Here is a 21,583-nt window from a genome sequence, read left to right as displayed (position 1 = left end):
ACATCACATGTTCATTTTAAATAAAATTTCGAGTCCCCCAATTTTCTTCAAACGCCGTGAAGATTACCGTCTGTTAGATTGTTGCCTAATATAGTGCAAAAAAAATCCCAGCAGTGCACCGATCATGTAGACTACTAAATAATAAATGTACATATACAACGTATATATAGGAAAATGAAGTTATAGGGCCTATTACATGAAGTGTCCCTAGTGAGGGGGGCGACTACATGGTCGATTTTTAATGAAAAGTACACAACAAACTCATTTCAATCAAATTAATTTAATGTACAATAAATTGTGTGACAATAATTTAAAGAATTTAAAGTACAATAAATTGCAAACTATGTTATGTACAGGAACGAAGACATTTTCGGATTGAATCCCATTGGTAGATTGCGAAACTATTCTAAGCTTTCTTCACGAAATAAAATGTTAGTGCAGTTTGGCACGCTAGGAGGGTAATCCCGAAAACTGAGACATGTCGATGAGTCGGCGGCCACCAGGTTGCCGTCGGACAGTCGTTTGTCCTAATTATCCAAAAGAATATCTGGAAGAAAGATACACTAACATATTTATAATGAAATTTTCAAATCAAAACCTTATCTGTTTTTGTTTTAAAATTTGAAATGTTTATTCAATATCTTTCTTGTTTTTTAAAAACCAAGTTTTAAATATCATTTTACTGTCAAACGACAGTCCTTAAACATAAATCCCAGGTAGAAAATACAGGTTTGAAATTGCATCGTCTGTAAGCATTTTGTCACGGAGAGCATTCTTACCGCTATAGGCTTATAGGAGATGGAACACTGCGCCTCATAGCTGGTGATTCTTATCGTGCTAAACTGGATGGGTGTTCAAGTACATAATTTTTAAATAACTTTTTAAAGTCTGATCATTAATCACTTTCAAATCAAAGAACTGCTGGGAAAATAATACATACTACCTACTATAGATCGAACCCGTATTAACAATACAAGTGAGCATGCGTGCAGAAATATTCTGTAATAATTGTATGGTGTAAATATAAACCTTTTTTTTTTCATTTTATGGTATAGGCACATACCTAAATTATTCAGAAGTTAATAGGATCGTGGTTTCTTTCCAAAACCAATGTTTCCACCCCAGCCTCCTTTGCCGCCGCCATAACCACCATAGCTACCATAACCAATGTTTCCGCCAAATCCTCCTTTGCCGCCGCCATAACCACCATAGCTACCATAACCAATGTTTCCGCCAAAGCCTCCTTTGCCGCCGCCGTAACCACCATAGTTACCATAACCAATGTTTCCATAACCACCTTTTCCGCCTCCGTAACCTCCATAGTTCATGTATCCACCGTAGCCTTTGCCACCGCCATAACCACCATAGCTACCATAACCAATGTTTCCGCCAAATCCTCCTTTGCCGCCGCCATAACCACCATAGCTGCCATAGCCAATGTTTCCACCCCAGCCTCCTTTGCCGCCGCCATAACCACCATAGCTACCATAACCAATGTTTCCGCCAAATCCTCCTTTGCCGCCGCCATAACCACCATAGCTACCATAACCGATGTTTCCGCCAAAGCCTCCTTTGCCGCCGCCGAAACCAACATAACTGCCATAACCCATGTTTCCACCCCAGCCTCCTTTGCCGCCTCCGTAACCTCCGTAGCCACCTCTGCCGCCTCCATAACCTCCGTAGCTTATGTATCCACCTTTACCTCCTTTGCCGCCTCCGTAACCTCCGTAACCACCTTTTCCGCCTCCGTAACCTCCATAGCTCATGTATCCACCGTAGCCTCTGCCACCGCCATAACCACCATAGCCGCCATAACCGACGTTTCCGCCCCAGCCTCCTTTTAGAAAAAAAACGGCGTTATATTATTATTAAAATAACATATATTTATTGTTCTATGTCGTGTGTACATGTCATGAAGACCAACCTCATGGGGCACTTCAGCGTTATTTTATCGCAAAGACTCGCATCTTTTGCATCGATATATAGTTACAAAAGAAAATGTGTAAAAGTATAATAGTCAACGGTTATAATAAAAAAGATAATGGTACATTAATTAAGCGTATAAAGTCGTCAAAATGGCAACACTCATTTTTTTACAGCATATTGTTATACTATTTTACTAACCTTTTTTGCCGCCCTTAAAATATGTGGCCTGGGCTATGGCCGAGCTAACAACTACCAAGGCTACCAGCTTCAACATTTTTCTGTAAAATAAACAATATTAAAATTCAAAACAAGATACTTTCAGTAAAAATGAAACAAACATTTTTATGTGTGCGGTTTTGTTAAAGTGGCACAAGTTTGTTTAATTTTCAGGGTTCGTGTTTTCTCATTTTGGAGGTACTTTCAGTTATCAAGGCAAACTAGTCAAAAGGGACATGCCATGCAATAAGAAAACATGCCTTTATAGAACCGGAGCGCTCATAAAAAAATATAAAGAGAATATTTCAGCTGGTATTCTTTGAAGCGAAATGCCTTTCTTTATCACTCGGCGTGCTAAGCAGTAAGTTTTCTCATATTTCGCAGGTTGCAGGTTACAAAGATGTTTGTATTTATAAACAAATATTGTTCAGAACTCGCTGAATCAGTTACACATTGCTTTTTATTCACGAATATGATTATTTTTATAAAAAGAAAAAAAGAAAATGATTTAACTTAAACGGCATATCCCTTTGAAGAAAGTTTTAAAGAAACAGAATTCAGTCAATCAATAAACACAAAATGAGCCGCACCATTAGAAAACCAACATAGTGCGTTTGCGGCCAGCATCCGCGCAGTCTGGTCAGGATCCATGTTGTCCGCTTTTAACGCCTATTGCAATCACAGAAACCGTTACCGAACAGCATGAATACGAGCAGACTGACCAGGATCCACGCTGGTCGAAAACACACTACATGTATGTTGGTTTTCTCATGGTGCGACTCATAAAATGTATCGAAGCTAGTAAAAGTGGAAACAAAGTATCTTTATTGTTGATATTATATTCTTCAAAAAGGTAAATCACTAAAAAAGGCAAATAACATTAAAAAAATGTGAAGATAAAACTGAAACTTATAGAAAGAGACTGCAAGCAGGAAAACATGAGAAAACCAACAAAGTGGGTTTGCAACCAGCATGGATCCATACCAGCCTGCGCATCCGCGCAGTCTGGTCAGGATCCATGTCGTTTGCTTTCAAAGCCTTTTGAAATTAGAGAAACTGTTAGCGAACAGCATGGATCCTGACCAGACTGCGCGGATGTGCAGGCTGGTCTGGATCCATGCTGGTCGCAAAGCCACTATGTTGGTTTTCTCATGGCACGGCTCATATAATAACAAATATACAACATTTCATAAGAGAAAAAAATGAAAGGGAAAATGTACAAGAAAAATGACCAGAACACTACAAGTTAATTTTGTATAAGAAAAAGTCAAACATTATAAAGTTTTTAAGAAACCTACATAATAAACCTATATTAGAAAAAATAATCAAAGGAATAAACACAAAATCAGGTGAAAAATCAAGCTCCAAAGCCAAACATCAACAAACAAGAAGTTCAGTAAAAGACGATCTCTTGCATAATATTATCAAAGAATAGAGTTAATAGGGAAAAAATCGTCCAGCACAAAATATAAAGATGAAATAAGAACACTTACATTTCTGTTCAACTTCTGGCGTATGCATTGATTCCTCAAACAGACCGAGTATTTATAGAGCCGCGAACAAAAGGTGAAAAGTTGGATATCTCACCGGTCAACGAAATATCGGAGGCCCTCACGACGTACAACTCTAAACAGTGCTTTACAAAACCATACACTACTAGTATTCTTAAAAAAATCTTTTGAAGATTTGGCTAATTTTAACATTGAGTTTTTGAAACTGATAAGCCAAAACATATTCACTGACAAATGTAAATGAAAAATGATTTGGAACAGGAGTAAATAAAATAACCTCCTGGCAGTCTCTTTAAGCTTTTCAAAATCATATTTGCTGAGCGGAGCACTTTCATTGTGCATTGATACTTGATATGTATTGGAATGGGGGTGCAAAACAGCTGTTAAATGTAAATTCAGGCTATTCAGACATTGTATACTCATACATTTTCTGTTGCATGCTCTGAGTTAATAAAGATATCAACTTCTGCAATTATAAGCATGCCTAGTAATAATACGGTTACAGACATAGATGTTCCTAATTTTTTACGACACGCGATAGTTTTCTATAGAGATTTGAAATACTGAGTTCCTGTGTCAGAAAATAATAATAATAATAATAATAATAATAATAATGATAATAATAATAATACATGTGCTAATATTATAAAATACTACTACTAATACTAATAACGATGACAATTATAATAATAATAATAATACATGTAATAATATTATTAAACACGATTAAAAGTGCAACTGTACAGAGGTTATAAAGTGTTGGACAGTTTACCCAGAAGGCACGAGATCGAATTCCTTCAGGGGCGGAATTGGAATTCCTGACCAAGTTCTAGAAACAGTTACCAGAATGTCTTTCTATACCATCAATAATAAATTGTATAGATAAGAACTATTTGCACTACGGGCCTCCATTTTGGATAATTTAATCAATTCTGGCCTGTCTTAATCAAACTTGCTTGTCACAAATTCACATGAATCTTGCTAAGGAAAGAATAAAACTACCATAAAAAGCATTACAATCATATATGTAATGACGCTTTTGTTAATAAAAAAAGTTTGATTGACCTGTAATGATACATTCGTTGTCAAATTAGTACACGAAGTTGATGGAGTGATACATCTGGTCAGCAAATGAAAATGACTATAGTTGTACTTCTTTACACCTGGTAGCCTCGAGTTTCTGAACCCGTACACAGTATCATTTTGCATTATGTCATTTCGTTTCAATGTAAATTTCTTTCCTATACATAATACATGAATTTACCTTTATAAAAATTCCTTTGCCGCAGCCGAAAAAAAATGGACAAAATACGAAATCAAGATGGCCTAGGCTAATGTATTTTTTCTCGCGGATTCACACTATCTATTATCTCCCTTAATGTGCTACCTATATAAGAGCGTTATTCTGCACCATTAAAAGTTATTATGACTTCTGTTTATTATAGCAATGGTAGAGCAGAAAAAAATATTTTATTCAACTTCTTTTGCAAAAACTATCCCTTTTCATATCATTTAAGGATTCGAGCCCTACTTAGGTCACGATCACATCTCCTCAAAAGACACCATTCCTGGTTCGTTTAAATGAGCTTGAAGCTTTCATCACAATCGAGCTAAAATAAATTAGTATAAACAAACTAAACTAAACTCACATATTTACCAGCAGTCAACCTGTTCGTTACATGTTCTACCGTTCGACCGGATACTTGAAATATTCTCCAAAAGTTGTGCCCCTTTTAAATGAATTTCAATTATAAAGAAATGAAAATAAACAATTGCTGAAAACTACGTTCTACTAAGACATGTGAAATTTCAGCACTGGGACATTATTGAAAATGCTTCAAAACGAGAATATATGTAATACTTCTTCCAAAATTTATGATAGTGAGTTTTTATAGGCGTTGAACTGTTCGAAAATGTGGTCCCTTTATGTAGTCCTTTTCCGGAATTCAAGTCAGTAAATTGGCATTTGTTGTGTAGAGTAGTCGTAGACATACACGTTTTACATGCTGTTCAATGTTCATGTCAAACCCTCCCCACTCCCTGTGATTATATCTTGTTTGAATTTTTCAGTTTCTCAAAATATGGAGCCAATCGTCAATAGTTAACTGATACTATTACAGAGGAACAGTGCATGTGTCTTGTCGTGCAACTTTCCATTGGCATGAGATGTGCATGTTTGCTGTCTTTCTAGGGCTAATTTGAAGAAGTCCAACTACGAAAGAGTTAAGAAGAAAAGAGGTGCTCATTATCATTAATGATTTGATTGTAACTTTATGAGCGGCGGGTTTTGTTTTAGGAATTTTTGATTGCCCTAAAGGTAAGGTTTAGGATAAATCTGAAACTTTAATATAAAAATTAAAAATGCTGAACATTCATATATATACTCAGTTCCAAACGAAAGTGTGCACTTTTTTAAGTTTAAATATTTCAAAATATTCCCCGACGTTTTTGTTTCATTTTTTCATACACTAACTCTCAGGTATAACTCGAAATCTAAAATGCACACCAATTTGTTTACGAACTGATTTAAATTTTGGTACCAAACATTATAAGTTTTCATGAAAATAACCGAGAAGAAATAACAGAAAACTAAGTGCACACTTTCTTTTGGAACTGAGTGTAGTCATAATGTAGTCAGTATCATTATTATTACCATAGTTACAGACATTTTATCACAACACTGCGGTATTGACACCAAATAGAACAAATTTATTGATAATTTCATTTCATGAACATTTCAATAGTCAATGAATGTCATTAATTTCTTGGCTAATTTAGTGGAGGTTACTTATCTTTATTTTTTCAAGAACTGCTAATAATGTCCAGTTATTTTCAAGATGTGCATTGGTATTTTAAGTCACATGAAAGATTTGTCAGTCTTGCTAAATGGATGGAAGTGTCTGTACCTTGTGTACCGCCGAGTGAAATAACATTTAGCGTTCATTCTGAAGGAACACTGTTTACAGTGTTATTTGGCAAGTATATTTGTAGATTTAGATATAGATCTATTATTTAGACAAATATAACACTATGTCTTATAAATACAATAAAAATGCCTTTAAAATTTTAGAGAAAGGGCAGTAATGGCATGTGACACTTTCATGCTCTTCCAGGTAGTGATGGGCTTCTGGTGACAATCTTTTCTCTTGTTTGGTAATATGCTAAAGCCATTTTCTTGCAAGATTGTTTTCCCGTATGATATTCTGCATGTACATAGAAACCATTTCAGATGATTTTAATTCCAAAAACAGCATTCTTTGAGTAGATCAGAAACATATGGCCGCAACGAAAGTTGGTATCTCGTGTTAGGTTGGTTTGCAGAAGCCAGTCTTGAATGGTTTTGTGTACATTTGCTGTTTCTTTTTTACCAGTATTTTCAAGCCTCCTGGAGAATATTGATTTTGTTCTGTCTGTCTATCACACAGTTTGACCTTGATTATTATAAACGTCATTTATTTCTTGGTGGATTTCTTTTGAAAATTACACACATTACTCTAGTCATTTACATTGATGTATAGACATTTCACCTTGACTTTCAAACACGTACCACATTTTCCAATACTGAATATAACTTTTTTTCATTTCTTTATGAATACTTTTCATAATAACAGACCTTCAAAGTCAAGTTTTTTCAGGGGCAAACACTTACCAAATTTATACACAACTTATTTTCCAACTACACTGCCTTTTGAAGATATTTCGCTAAGAATATCCTTAGACGGCTTTGTTTTCTGCTTGATCTGTTTTACGCCAATTTAGACGGTTTCCAGCTTTTATAAGAAGGAAAAAGCCCTACTGTAAGGCAGATATTACGCTTAACAGTAACTAACACCATTTGATAATAACCGCCTTATTTTTCTGGGAAATCTAGAGTACACTATACTTTATGGCGTACTTAATTTAGAAAGTGATTTGCCTTTAAGATAATTGTACAGTTTTGAACAACACAATATGTGTAACAATATGCTGTTTTAGAGAATCATTTTCAGTAGTATTGCACATAATTTTTGCATCTAATGCAATACTTCTTAAATATCATATCATTCTAACAAGACTTGTTTTGTAATCGTATTGGTAAAACTATGGGCACAAAACTGTGGGTGAAATCTAGCGGTAAAGTCGTTCGACTTAACGGTAATTTCTACACAAGAGCGAATTACCCTATTCTTTTATAGGCGACATATCCTTTGATGTAGTTTAAACATGAATCATGTTTCAGGAAAAGGAGCACGTCTGATTAGCTCTAATATCTACCGGATCGTACTCGCGAGTTCGAACCCCGGACAAGGCGTATATTTTCCTCGACGATTTGAAGTAACGTATTTTTATCTGAAAATGTTTATGTGGAGAAGTTGGCATAACTTGTGAAAAACAGGTTAGTATTGGTACAGATTTCAGGCACATTGGTTAGGTTACATAACTAATATACTGTAGAAAAAAAAGCAGCGCTTAACCCAAAACAAACAAACAAACAAAGATCCAGGACATAAAGAACAATGAGGTTCATTCCATGGTGGTGTTACCTACCTTACAGCTAGTGTTGAACACCTCTACCCAATAGTTTAACTGAGTTTTGTACCGAAAGATTAACATCTTAATTCCGGTCTCCAAATGAATTCTATGCCATTGTATCATCTCACCTTAATTATACAACAAGAGGGTCGTGATGACCCTGAATCGCTCACCTGAGTAATATGAGCCACATGTTTAAAATGGCAAACTGATGCTAAAATATTAGAAAGTAGGTCAGCAGGTCACATTCATGGTCACTGAAAGTCAGTTTTAAGATCCGTGTGCAAAACTGTACATGTCTTCCAAATTTCAAGGCTGTATCTTAATAAACAAGAAAGTAGGTCAAGGTCACAGTGAAGTGACCCCTAATCCTTGGGGTCATCAGGTAATTATAATTGAACAGTCTAGGAAATATGATCTGATAATTTTTAAAGTATTTATTCCTATATAACTCATATAACAAGAGGGTCATGATGGCCCTATATCGCTCACCTGTTATCATTGCACTTAAGGACGTCTTCAAGGTCAAAAGATCATAATAAAAATCAATCAAAAGAATTATGAGAAAATATAGTTGACATTTTCTTAAAGTAACTTTAAAAACAAGAGATCACAGAGTGATCTTGGCGCCCACCAATGTGCCATTTTTGAGTGTTCCAAATTTCAAGACTTATTGACTAGCTCAAGGTCAAATTTCATTTCCGTACACAACACAAATCTATGCACGTGGTCCAAATTTGAAGCCTGTACCTTCAAAAATGTGAAAGTAGGTCACTAGGTCAATGTCAAGGTCAAAGTTTGTTTCGGTACACAAAACTATGCATGTGGTCCTAAATTTGAAGCCTGTACCTACAGAAATGTGAAAGTAAGTCACTAGGTCAATCTTAAGGTCAAAGTTCATTTCAGTACACAAAACTATGCAAGTGGTCCAAATTTGAAGGCTGTAGCTTGAGAAATGTAAAAGTAGGTCACTAGGTCAATATTATGGTCAAATTTTACTTCAGAATACAAAACTATGCATGTGGTCCAAATTTGAAGCCTGTACCTTCAAAAATGTGAAAGTAGGTCACTAGGTCAATGTAAAGGTCAAAGTTTGTTTCGGTACACAAAACTATGCATGTGGTCCAAATTTGAAGGCTGTAGCTTGAAAAATGTAAAAGTAGGTCACTAGGTCAAAATCAAGGTCAAATTTTATTTCGGAATACAAAACTATGCATGTGGTCCAAATTTGAAGCCTGTACCTTAAAAATGTGAAAGTAGGTCACTAGGTCAATGGAAAGGTCAAAGGTCATTTCAGTACACAAAACTATGCAAGTGGTCCAAATTTGAAGGCTGTAGCTTGAGAAATGTAAAAGTAGGTCACTAGGTCAAAATCAAGGTCAAATTTTATTTCAGAATACAAAACTATGCATGTGGTCCAAATTTGAAGCCTGTACCTTCAAAAATGTGAAAGTAGGTCACTAGGTCAATGTCAAGGTCAAAGGTTTTTTTCGGTACACAAAACTATGCACGTAGTCCAAATTTGAAGGCTGTAGCTTGAGAAATGTGAAAGTAGGTCACTAGGTCAAAATCAATGTCAATTTCATTTTGAAACACGAAACTATGCATATGGTCCAAATTTGATGCCTGTACCTTCAAGAATGTGAAAGTAGGTCACTAGGTCAAAATAAAGGTCAAAGTTTTTTCCAGTGCACAAATTATGCATGTGGTCCAAATTTGAAGGCTGTAGCTACAGAAATGTGAAAGTAGGTCACTAGGTCAAAATCAAGGTCAACTCATGTCAAGGTTCATCTTGCCACTCAAAAATATACATGTGGTCCAAGTTTGAATGTTGTAGTTACTGACAAGAACATTTTAAAAGCTTTTCCCTATATAAGTCTATATGAACCATGTGACCCCCGGGGCGGGGCCATATTTAACCCTAGGAGGATAATTTGACAAACTTGGTAGAGAACCACTAGATGATGCTACATTACAAGTATCAAAGCCCTAGGCTTTGTGGTTTGGACAAGAAGATTTTCAAAGTTTTTCCCTATATAAGTCTATGTAAACCATATGACTCCCAGGGCGGGGCCATATTTGACCCTAGGGGTATAATTTGAACAATCTTAGTTGAAGACCACTAGATGATGTCACATACAAAATATCAAAGCCCTAGGCCCTGTGGTTTTGGACAAGAGGTTATTCAAAGTTTTTCCCTATATAAGTCTATATAAACCATGTGACCCCCAGGGCGGGGCCATATTTGACCCCAGAGAAATAATTTGAATCATCTTGGTAGAGGACCACTAGATGATGCTTCATACCAAATATCAAAGCCCTAGGCTCTGTGGTTTTGGACAAGAAGGTTTTCAAAGTTTTTCCCTATATAAATCTATATAAATTATAGAAATAAACAAAGGGCCATAACTCACTCATAAATTGTTGAACCAGTCTGATTTTCAGGGGGACACAACTAGGGTACCAATACATCATTCTGACAAAGTTTGGTCAAAATCCCCCTAGTAGTTTCTGAGGAGATGCGATAACGAGAAATTGTTAACGGACGGACGGACGGACGGACGGACGGAATGACGGACGGACGGACCACGGACGCAGAGTGATTTTAATAGCCCACCATCTGATGATGGTGGGCTAACAAGATTTGAAAACTTTTCGTAGAGGTCCAGTAGGCAATGCTACATGTCAAATATCTAAGCTCTAGGCCTTCTGGTTTATTTTTAGAAAATTTTGATGATTTTTCTATGTACAATCAAGTAACCCCATGGGGCGGGGTCATGATTTGAATAAATTTTGTAAAAGTAACCTAAGCAATGCTACATGTTAAATTTCTAAGATCTAGGCCTTCTGGTTTATTTTTAGAAATTATTTTAAGATTTTCCTAGGTAAAATCAAGTGACCCCTATGGCGGAGTCAATTTTGAACCCGGGGGACATGATTTGAACAAATTTTGTAGAGGTCCATTAGGCAATGCTACAAATGAAATATCTAGGCTCTAGGCCTTCTGGTTTATTTTTAGAAATTTTTTGAAGATTTTCCTATGTAAAATCAAGTGACCCCTGGGGCGGGGTCAATTTTGATCCAGTGGGTCATGATATGAACAAATTTTGTAGAGGTCCACTAGGTAATGCTACATGTGAAATATCTAAGCTCTAGGCCTTCTGGTTTATTTTTAGAAAATTTTTGAAGATTTTCCTTTGTAAAATCAAGTGACCCCTAGGGCGGGGTAAATTTTGATCCAGCGGGTCATAATTTGAATAACTTTTAAATTAGTAGAGGTCCACTAGGCAATGCTACATGTCAAATATCTAAGCTCTAGGGCTTCTGGTTTTTGAGAAGAAGATTTTTTAATATTTTCTTATGTAAAATCAAGTGACCCCTGGGGCTGGGTCATGATTTGAACAAATTTTGTAGAGGTCCACTAGGCAATGCTACATATGAAATATCTAAGCTCTAGGCCTTCTGGTTTATTTTTAGAATTTTTTTTGAAGATTTTCCCATGTTAAATCAAGTGACCCCGGGGGCGGGGTCAATTTTGACCCCGGGTTCATGATTTGAACAAATTTGCTAGAGGTCCACTAGGCAATGCTTCATACCAAATATCTAAACTCTAGGTCTTCTGGTTTTTGAGAAGAAGATTTTTAAAGTTTTTCCTTTCGGTTACCATGGTAACCAGAGTTCTGCATGGAATTCAATTCTTTGAACAATTTTGAAAGGGGGCCACCCAAGGATCATTCCTGTGAAGTTTGGTGTAATTCTGCCCAGTGGTTTTCAAGAAGAAGATTTTTTTAGAAAATGTTGACGGACACACGACGCACGACGGACATTGAGCGTTCACAATAGCTCACCATGAGCCTTTGGCTCAGGTGAGCTAACAAGTGACCCCAGGGCGGGGCCTCTTTTCACCCCAGGGGCATAATTTGAACAATCTTGTTAGAGATCTACTAGGCAATGCTACATACCAAATATCAAAGGCCTAGGCTTTGAACTTTCAGAAAAAAAGATTTTTTTCCCTATATAAGTCTATGTTAAATTTGGGACCCCCAGGGCAGGACCTCTTTTCACCACAGGGGCATAATTTGAACAATTTTGGTAGAGGACCACAAGGCAATGCAACATATCAAATATCAAAAGCCTAGGCCTTCCAGTTTCAGGCAAAAAGATTTTTCTATATAAGTCTATGTAAAACTTGAGACCCCCGGTGCAGGGCCTCTTTTTACCCTAGGGTTATAATTTGAATAATTTTGGTAGACCACATGGCAATGCTACAAACCAAATATCAAAGGCCCAGGTCCTGTGGTTTTAGACAAGATTTTTAAATTTTTTTCCTATGTATGTAAAACTTGTGACCCCCGGGGCGGGGCCTCTTTTCACCCTAGGGGCACAATTTGAACAATCTTCATAGAGGACTATTAGATGCTGTCACACGCCAAATATCAAGGCTCTATGCCTTGCGGTTTTTGACAAGATTTTTAAAGTTTTTCCCATGGCAACCAGAGTTCTGCATGGAATTCAATTTTTTGAAAATTTTAAAAGTGGGCCACCCAAGGATCATTCCTGTGAAGTTTGGTGTAATTCTGCCCAGTGGTTTTCAAGATTTTTTTAGGAAATGTTGGCGGACGGACGATGGACGACACACGGACATTGAGCGGTCACAAAAGCTCACCATGAGCCTTTGGCTCAGGTGAGCTAAAACGTTAATTAAATTGAAACAAATCTTTTTTTTCTGTGACAAGGTTACCTAAGGTAAGGAAAAGTGCATTAAAATTGTAAGCATTGTTCAAGAATTAATTCTAGACAAAATTTTATTCCTCGTATCTTTCTGTAGTCATTATCAGTTTTGGTTGGTTTTCGAGAGCAATTGAAACAGTCTGGCTGGTACAGTTAACAGTTGAGTGAACACTGGAGAAGACCTGCTCAATTTAGAAAGTGGATACCATTAATATTTCCAACTTTGAATAATTTCAAGGACCAACAAGTCCAGAGAAACTTTGACGATCCAACTGGTTATCGAACCTGGGCGAAATACTAGTATTACGTTTATACACATTGTTACCAAGTTTGGAGAACACTGGTTAATAACTGCTCAAGTTAGACAGCAGACACTGTCAATTTTCACAATAGTAATTCAAAGACCATTACTCCACAGAGACTTGGAGGATCCAGCTAGTTATTGAACATGCCCGAGATATGCCCATGCACAAATTTGGTAAAAAAATGAATAGAAACTGTTCAAGTAAGAGAAGTGTCAACTTTCGTTGAATTCCCTGTCAGTGTCCAATATCATATAATAATTATAACAAGAGGACCATGATGGTCCTGAATCGCTCACCTCTTCCCACATGACCCAGTTTTGAGTATGATGTCGTTTTTTCTATTATTTGACATAGTGACCTAGTTTTTGAGCTTATGTGACCCAGTTTTGAACTTGACCTAGATATTATCAAGATAAAAATTCTGACCAATTTTCATGAAGATCCATTGAAAAATATGGTCTCTAGAGAGGTCACAAGGTTTTTCTATTATTTGACCTATTGACCTAGTTTTCGAAGGTACGTGACCCTGTTTTGAACTTTACCTAGATATCATCAAGGTGAACATTCTCACTAATTTTCATGAAGATCTCATGAAAAATATGGCCTCTAGAGAGGTCACAAGGTTTTTCTATTTTTATACCTACTGGCCTAGATTTTGACCGCACATGACCCAGTTTCGAAACTGACCTAAATATCATCAAGGTGAACATTCAGATCAATTTTCATAAAGATCCATTGAAAAATATGGCCTCTAGAGAGGTCAAAAGATTTTAATAATTTTAGACCTACTGACCTAGTTTTTGATGGCAGTTGACCCAGTTTCAAATCTGACCTAGATATCATCAAGATGAACACTCAGACCAACTTTCATACAGATCCCATGAAAAGTATGGCCTCTAGAGAGGTCACAATGTTTTTTTATTATTTGACCTACTGACCTAGTTTTTTATGGCACGTGACCCAGTTTCAAACTTGACCTAGATATCATCAAGGTGAACATTCTGACCAATTTCTATGGAGATCCATTCACAAGTATGGCCTCTAGAGAGATCACAAGGTTTTTCTATTTTTAGACTTAATGACCTAGTTTTTGACCGCACATGACCCTGTTTCGAACTTGACCTAAATATCATCAAGATGAACATTCAGACCATATTTTCATACAGATCCATGAAAATATTGGCATCTAGAGAGGTCACAAGGTTTTTCTATTATTTGACCTACTGACCTAGTTTTTGATGGCATGTGGGCCCACTTTCGAACCTGACCTAGATATCATCAAGGTGAACATTCTGACCAATTTTCATGAAGATCTCATGAAATATATGGCCTCTAGAGAGGTCACAAGGTTTTTCTATTTTTAGACCTACTGACCTAGTTTTGGACCGCACGTGACCCAGTTTCGAACTTAGCCTAAATATCCACAAGATGAACATTCAGACCAACTTTCATACAGATCCCATGAAAAATATGGCCTCTAGAGAGGTCACAAGGTTTTTCTATTATTTGACCTACTGACCTAGTTTTTGACGGCATGTGACCCACTTTCGAACTTGACCTGTATCATCAAGATGAACGTTCTGACCAATTTTCATGAAGATCTTGTGAAATATATGGCCTCTAGAGAGGTCACAAGGTTTTTCTATTTTTAGACCTACTGACCTAGTTTTCGATGGCACGTGACCCAGTTTCGAACTTGACCTAGATATCATCAAGGTGAACATTCTGACCAATTTTCATGAAGATCTTGTGAAATATATGGCCTCTAGAGAGGTCACAAGGTTTTTCTATTTTTAGACCTACTGACCTAGTTTTTGATGGCATGTGACCCAGTTTCAAACTTGACCTAGATATCATCAAGATAAACATTCTGACCAACTTTCATAAAGATCCCATGAAAAATGTGACCTCTAGAGTGGTCACAAGCAAAAGTTTACGGACGCACGCACGCACGGACGGACGACGGACACCGCACGATCACAAAAGCTCACCTTGTCACTTTGTGACAGGTGAGATAAAAAGCAAACACCAAATCCCAATTGCACAACTGTACAGAATCAATGTCGTTGGACAAAAGGGATGCAAAAGCCATTTTCAAGAAGAATAACTGTACAACACACTTTCTTTGTATTGTTTTATTAACAATCTTTTCAAGTAGACAAAGCTGGCATAAAAATGATAAAATAATACCACAACAGGAATATCATATAACCATCCATACGACATTCTCACTACAAGGTTTACCTTCATTCCCTGGTTTCGATGTCCAATGGATAAGAATATATATAGCCATATGGTGAGTGGGGAAAATAACATTACAGTCAGTAAAATATGTAATGCAAGTCTTGTTAAAAAGAGTTGCGTAATTATTTTCATTGGGTTCATCATAGTTCAAAGGTTAATAAACTGCAACCACTTTGACATGTTTTCAGGTATAATGAATAAATCTAAATCTGAGGCAACAATTTCCAACTTGTTCCTTTGAGCAGACAGAAGTATAAAAAAATTCCAAGTACAAGTATTTTTGTAACACATGTTAGGTCCATGAATGTCACATTTTCTCCAATTCAATCTGACAAAAAGTGCATTATATTTTTGGTAACAACAATTGCAAATATCACATTAATTCTCATGTTTATGAAACTGCTTTGTGTGAAATCAGACACTTTATTATCCAAAACTGCATGCATTTTTTTGTAATGCAGTAATGTTTAGAAATATCAAATTTTATTTTTTTCAAAATTCCTTTGTTGCTAGGTGACAATTATTTCATATTTTTACAGTGACAAAGCATAATTTTATTGTTAACTTGTAAAGAAATAGTTTAACCATTAAAGATATGAGCCACACCATGAGATATATAGAGAAACATAGTGCGTTTGCTACCAGTCTGGTCAGGATCCATGCTGTTTGCTTCTAGTTTCTCTAATTGCAATACGGTTTGAAACAAACGCACTATGTTGGTTTTCTCATGGCGCAGCTCATGTCATGAAGAATTGAATTTCATTTACACTGCTCCGAATAATTTGACACAACAGGTGTTATTTGTGCTATAAAATGATAACAATATTTACATTTTACAACACATAAACAAACGAGCAGCAATTCTAAAATCTTTTTGTTTTTCACAAGTGTACTCACTTGTCAAAAGGTTTGCTTTGTTAATTTAAAACAATATTAATCAAAGTTGTGTACATGGCCAAACAGAATTTACAGGAGTATTTTTTTGCTGTGCAAACAGGAAGTACCAATTATGAAATTTACCTAGTCATTCAACAGTAATAACCAATGCAAACTGTAAAAACCTCAAGATTTATCAAAATTAAGGAAGTTTTAAATTGTGACACTTGATTTCATGGCAACAAAAATAATCAAAGCAACAACAATACTGACAAACAAGATATATTTGTTCATTTATATCAAGTCAAAAACATGATCATTTCTGATAATGTCTGAACACAGTTTGACTTAATATTTACTAAATAGATAAAAGTCGAGGTTTTCAAACATGATCTCAAACAGAATGAAACTAGAGCTATCACTAAAGGTGATTATTACCCTAAGATGCTGCTTTGTTGCAGGGAAAGAAATATGTGATCATGACCTTTGACCTTCAAGTGTAACCTTGACCTTGAGCCTAATGACCTGGGTTGTGCACTCTGCATGTCAACTGATGCTAGTTTCAAGTAAATTCTTCCCATGGTTAAGAAGATATTGAGCAGACACAAATCTGAGCTAGTTGATCTTTGACCTCTTAAGTGTGACCTGGACAATGGGTATCTGTTAACTACACCACTGCTAAAGTTTATATTTCTTCTTTCTTAATATTTTCATTTTTTAGTGTTCGAAGTAACATTTTTTTTCAGTTTACAGAAAAACCACTTTGAAACAAAAATAATTTAGGCAGACTGATAACTTATAATTCTCACCAAATGCAACTAGAGCTATCACTAAAGGTGATGAATGTACCCCCCTCATGCACTGACACAGTACATTGCAATCTGACGCACACAAGACTGCATAATTATGCGGACTGTATGTATGTATACAGTATAGTAACAAAAAACAAAGTCCCATAACTATGCAGAATATTTATCTAAAAGAATGTAACATGCACCATGCACAACTAGGGTTGGTACTGATCACTTGTGTGATTTTTCCTTAAATTGTGTGCAAGGGTTCGGAAGATTAGGCGCGCACAAGATTGCATATGCAGACTGTATGTACATAGTATGTTAACAAGAAACAAAGTCCCATAACTCTGCAATTTTTGTTGTTGAAAGAACCTAACATGCCCCATGCACAACTACTGTTGTTACTGATCACTTGTGTGAAGTTTCATTAAATTGTGTCAAGGGGATCAGGAGAGATGGTGTGCACAAGATTGTGTCTATGTATATACAAAAATAGTATAGTAACAAAAAACAAAGTCCCGTAACTCTGCAAATTTTTTTTCTGAAAGAACCTAACATGCCCCATGCACAACTACTGTTGTAACTGATCACTTGTGTGAAGTTTCATTAAATTGTGTCAAGGGGATGAGGAGAGATGGTGCGCACAAGATTGTGTCTATGTATATAGTATAGTAACAAAAAACATTTAAGTCCCATAACCCTGGAATTTTTTTTTCTGAAAGAACCTAACATGCCCCATGCACAACTACTGTTGTTACTGATCACTTGTGTGAAGTTTCATTAAATTGTGTCAAGGGGATGAGGAGAGATGGTGCGCACAAGATTGTGTCTAGGGACGGACAGACAACCTGAAACCAGTATACCCCCCCTTACAACTTTGTTGTCAGTGGGTACAACAAACAGTAATGATGATGATAATGATGAAAATTATGATGATGGCCATGACAATGATGACTATGAAAATTATGATGAAAATGATTAAGACAATCACAATACTGGTGATCTGGTGGATGGCACTTTCCCTTCACACACCGTTCAACTAAGTCTAGTGAATGCCATTGATCTGCCGATGACAGTACTGTATATACATGTACCTATTTTGGTAAAAGTGAGTATTGGCCTGATTTTTAAATTTTCCCGCAATATCTTAGCAGGAAGAACTAGAGCTATCACTAAAGGTGATGAATGTACCCCCCTCATGCACTGACACAGTACATTGCAATTTGACACACACAAGATTGCATAATTATGAGAACTGTATGTATATAGACTGTATGTATACAGTATAGTAACAAAAAAAGTGCCATAACTATGCAGAATATTTATCTAAAAGAACGTAACATGCACCATGCACAACTAGGGTTGGTACTGATCACTTGTGTGAAGTTTCATTAAATTATGTGCAAGGGTTCGGAAGATTAGGCGCGCACAAGATTGCATATGCAGACTGTATGCAGATAGTATGTTAACAAGAAACAAAGTCCCATAACTCTGCAATTTTTGTTGTTGAAAGAACCTAACATGCCCCATGCACAACTACTGTTGTTACTGATCACTTGTGTGAAGTTTCATTAAATTATGTCAAGGGGATAAGAAGAGATGGTGCGCACAAGATTGTGTCTATGTATATAATATAGTAACAAAAAACAAAGTCCCGTAACTCTGCAAATTTTTTTTCTGAAAGAACCTAACATGCCCCATGCACAACTACTGTTGTTACTGATCATTTGTGTGAAGTTACAGTAAATTGTGTCAAGGGGATGAGGAGAGATGGAGCGCACAAGATTGTGTCTATGTATATAGTATAGTAACAAAAAACAAAGTCCCGTAACTCTGCAATTTTTTTTTTCTGAAAGAACCTAACGTGCCCCATGCACAACTACTGTTGTTACTGATCACTTGTGTGAAGTTACAGTAAACTGTGCACAAAAGGGAATGAGGAGAGATGGAGCGCACAAGATTGTGTCTACAGACAGACAGACAACCTGAAACCAGTATACACCCCCTTACAACTATGTTGTCGGGGGGTACAATAATACAAGATTGGTTCCCTGTTTGAAAAGGACTCTACAGACAAAATCATAGCGTAACAAGATATTATTCAGCGAGAAATTGCAGAAAAAGAGTGCAAATTTTTGACAAAATGAGTCATTTGATGAATCTGCAACAAATATTCTTTTTTATTCAAACCCTGAAATATTTGGAATATTCCATGATAAAGTTCAAATATTTCTCTGTAATTATTCAAAACCACAGCTTAATCTGCAAAGCTATTTACTTTTGAAGTTGGTAGCCTTGATGATTTAGGTAAAGACAACAGCCGTTAATACTGAAATATTGGTACTGTAACAGATGAATGCTGTTAGATCAGTGGATTGTATAATGTGAACAGCAGTCAAGTGAGAAACTTATTTGTCTTTTCAACGATTTCTACCAGTCTTGAAAACATAATTTAATGTTTAATCTAAAATGTAAAAATTAGGCCAATACCCACTTTTACCAAAATAGGTACATGTATATACTGTACTGTCATCAGCAGATCAATGGCATTCACTAGACGCGGTTGAATGGTGTGCTGCATGCACATGATTATTCAACTGCAATCTTTCATAGCAACAGGCTTTGTCTACACCTAGCAACACAGGTAAACAATTACGTACGACTGATTATATAAAATGTTGAAATAAATATCACTAAAGATCACTGTCCTTCTTTCAGTATAGTTTCCAGTTCTCCTGATTCTTGAAGCTCCTGGAAAAAAAAAATCCAGGAGACATTTATTATGGTAAAACAAAATCTAAATACTAGCTACAAGGTTAACAGTATAGAGAAAATGTCAAACACTGAAAGACAGACAGTCTGGCAAAATGATAACTATTTGGCAATTTGTTGGTATTTTTACCTTCCTGACACAGTTCATGTCATACAGCCGCTTCCAGATTTTCATGATGGGGAAAGACCAAGCAATATTTCACAGACATGTTGGCATCTGGGTAGAAGCATGCACTTACCTGGCTGGCTTCCATAAATGATGATCCGAGTGGGGCTCGGACCCAGAAATGAGGGGCAAGTGATTCAGTCAGATGTTAACCACGGAGCACCCCTGTACAATTGGGCAAAGTGATTACTGCTTCTGACAAAATGCATAGAAATAACTTCATTAAGTGTCTACTACTTACTTTTATTATATCAAGGCCTCCAACCAATTCTCCTTTCACATATAACTGAGGGTACGTTGGCCAGTTTGAATATTTTTTCAGGCCCTGCCTAACTTCTTCATCTGATAGAATATCAAATGTTTTATAATCCACACTGAAATTTAAATAATACATTAATTTATTTATAACATTGTTCACATAACAGTGTTACAATTTGTTTTGTGCGTAAAATTTATCAAAAAATGCTCATTCACATTAATTTTGAATTGCAAGTAAACCCTGTTCATGACTCATTAAAACTTGTTTTTTTGTGTATACACATTTGATATAAAGTTACTGACAAATGAATTTGCACAGGGAACTCTGGTGATTTATTTATTTATTTATTTGGGTTTTACGGCGCACCAACACAGTATAGGTTTTATGGCGCCAAACAGGACTACAAATTTTGGTTCCACATCTCATTTACATTAAAATACAAGAAACGCGGCAATGCCACGAAACCAGGTTTTCAACACTTTTCATAAGAATAAACAAGAGTGCCAGAATGTCACAATATACGCCCGTCACAGCAAATTTCTTTACTCTAGCACCTGTATTTGCAGATGTAATTTTAATTTTGTGGTTGTTTAGTAATCATTGTAATTCTTTTGTTTTTCTAAGTCCACAAAAAAACTCCTTACCAGGTAGAGATACCTTAAAATACACCTAAAATTAGAAAGTAACAACTATGTTGTACAACAGAAAAGTGGTCTTGGTTTTTCCTTACGGTCAGTTATAAAAAAGTTACAATATAAGTCATTTATAGTAACAACTAAGGGAAGTAAATCTTAAAAAAAAAACAAAAAAAAAAAAAATACAAAAAAAATTTTTTTAAGTCCAAACAGAAATCCTTACCAGGTAGAGATTGGTCAAAATACACCTCAAATTTGGATGTAACATGCATGTTGTACTACAGAAAAGTGGTCTCGATTTTTCCCTACGTCTAGTAATGAAAAAGTTACAATATAAGCTATTTATAGTAACAACAAAGGGAAGTAATTCTAAAGAAGGGAACTGCGCAAGACACTTTGTCTCATGATGGTGTATAATTGTGCCAAGTTGCATCAAAATCCCTCTATGCATGAAGAAGATATGCTCAGGACAAAGTTTTCATTCTTGTATCCTTTGACCTCTAAGTGTGACCTTGACCTTAGACCTAGGGACCTGGTTATTGTGCATGACACTCCGTCTCATGATGGTGAACAATTGTGCCAACTTTCATCAAAATCCCTCTATGCATGTAGAAGATATGCTAACCCTTACCCTAA

General features: G+C 36.1%; 2 protein-coding genes across 2 annotated transcripts in view; both read right to left on the bottom strand.

Annotated features, from left to right (window-relative positions):
• Positions 1 to 1,079: 1,079 nt before the first annotated feature.
• On the bottom strand, positions 1,080 to 19,702 carry LOC123546168 (uncharacterized). Its single transcript, XM_045332362.2, has 3 exons — positions 19,638 to 19,702; positions 2,125 to 2,204; positions 1,080 to 1,837 (listed from the first exon to the last, which is right to left on the bottom strand). Exons 1-3 carry the CDS (start codon positions 19,700 to 19,702, stop codon positions 1,080 to 1,082), a joined length of 903 nt encoding a protein of 300 aa, XP_045188297.2.
• The window catches only part of LOC123547050 (glutaredoxin-3-like), a 24,123-nt gene continuing 17,861 nt past the window's right edge, over positions 15,322 to 21,583 (bottom strand). Inside the window, exons 10-11 of the mRNA XM_053550542.1 lie at positions 20,295 to 20,427; positions 15,322 to 19,866 (exon numbers count right to left, since the gene is read on the bottom strand). Of these exons, the coding sequence (XP_053406517.1) occupies positions 19,816 to 19,866; positions 20,295 to 20,427 (184 nt within the window). The 3' untranslated portion in view covers positions 15,322 to 19,815. The remainder of the gene's footprint in view (positions 19,867 to 20,294; positions 20,428 to 21,583) is intronic.

Source organism: Mercenaria mercenaria, chromosome 9 (assembly GCF_021730395.1).
Source record: "Mercenaria mercenaria strain notata chromosome 9, MADL_Memer_1, whole genome shotgun sequence".
NCBI lineage: Eukaryota > Metazoa > Mollusca > Bivalvia > Venerida > Veneridae > Mercenaria > Mercenaria mercenaria.
Note: the sequence above shows the minus strand (reverse complement) of the source record. Positions and strands in the feature narration are given on the sequence as shown.

What these genes read in the sequence shown, in the direction of transcription:
- LOC123546168 (XM_045332362.2), bottom strand. Translation starts at nt 19,702, where the DNA reads ATGTGCATGCAGCACACCATTCAACCGCGTCTAGTGAATGCCATTGAT. An exon ending in GATCTGCTGATGACAGTACA is followed by an intron (nt 2,205 to 19,637) that starts GTATATACATGT and finishes TTTATTTTACAG; the next exon opens with AAAAATGTTGAAGCTGGTAG. An exon ending in TTTTAAGGGCGGCAAAAAAG is followed by an intron (nt 1,838 to 2,124) that starts GTTAGTAAAATA and finishes TTTTTCTAAAAG; the next exon opens with GAGGCTGGGGCGGAAACGTC.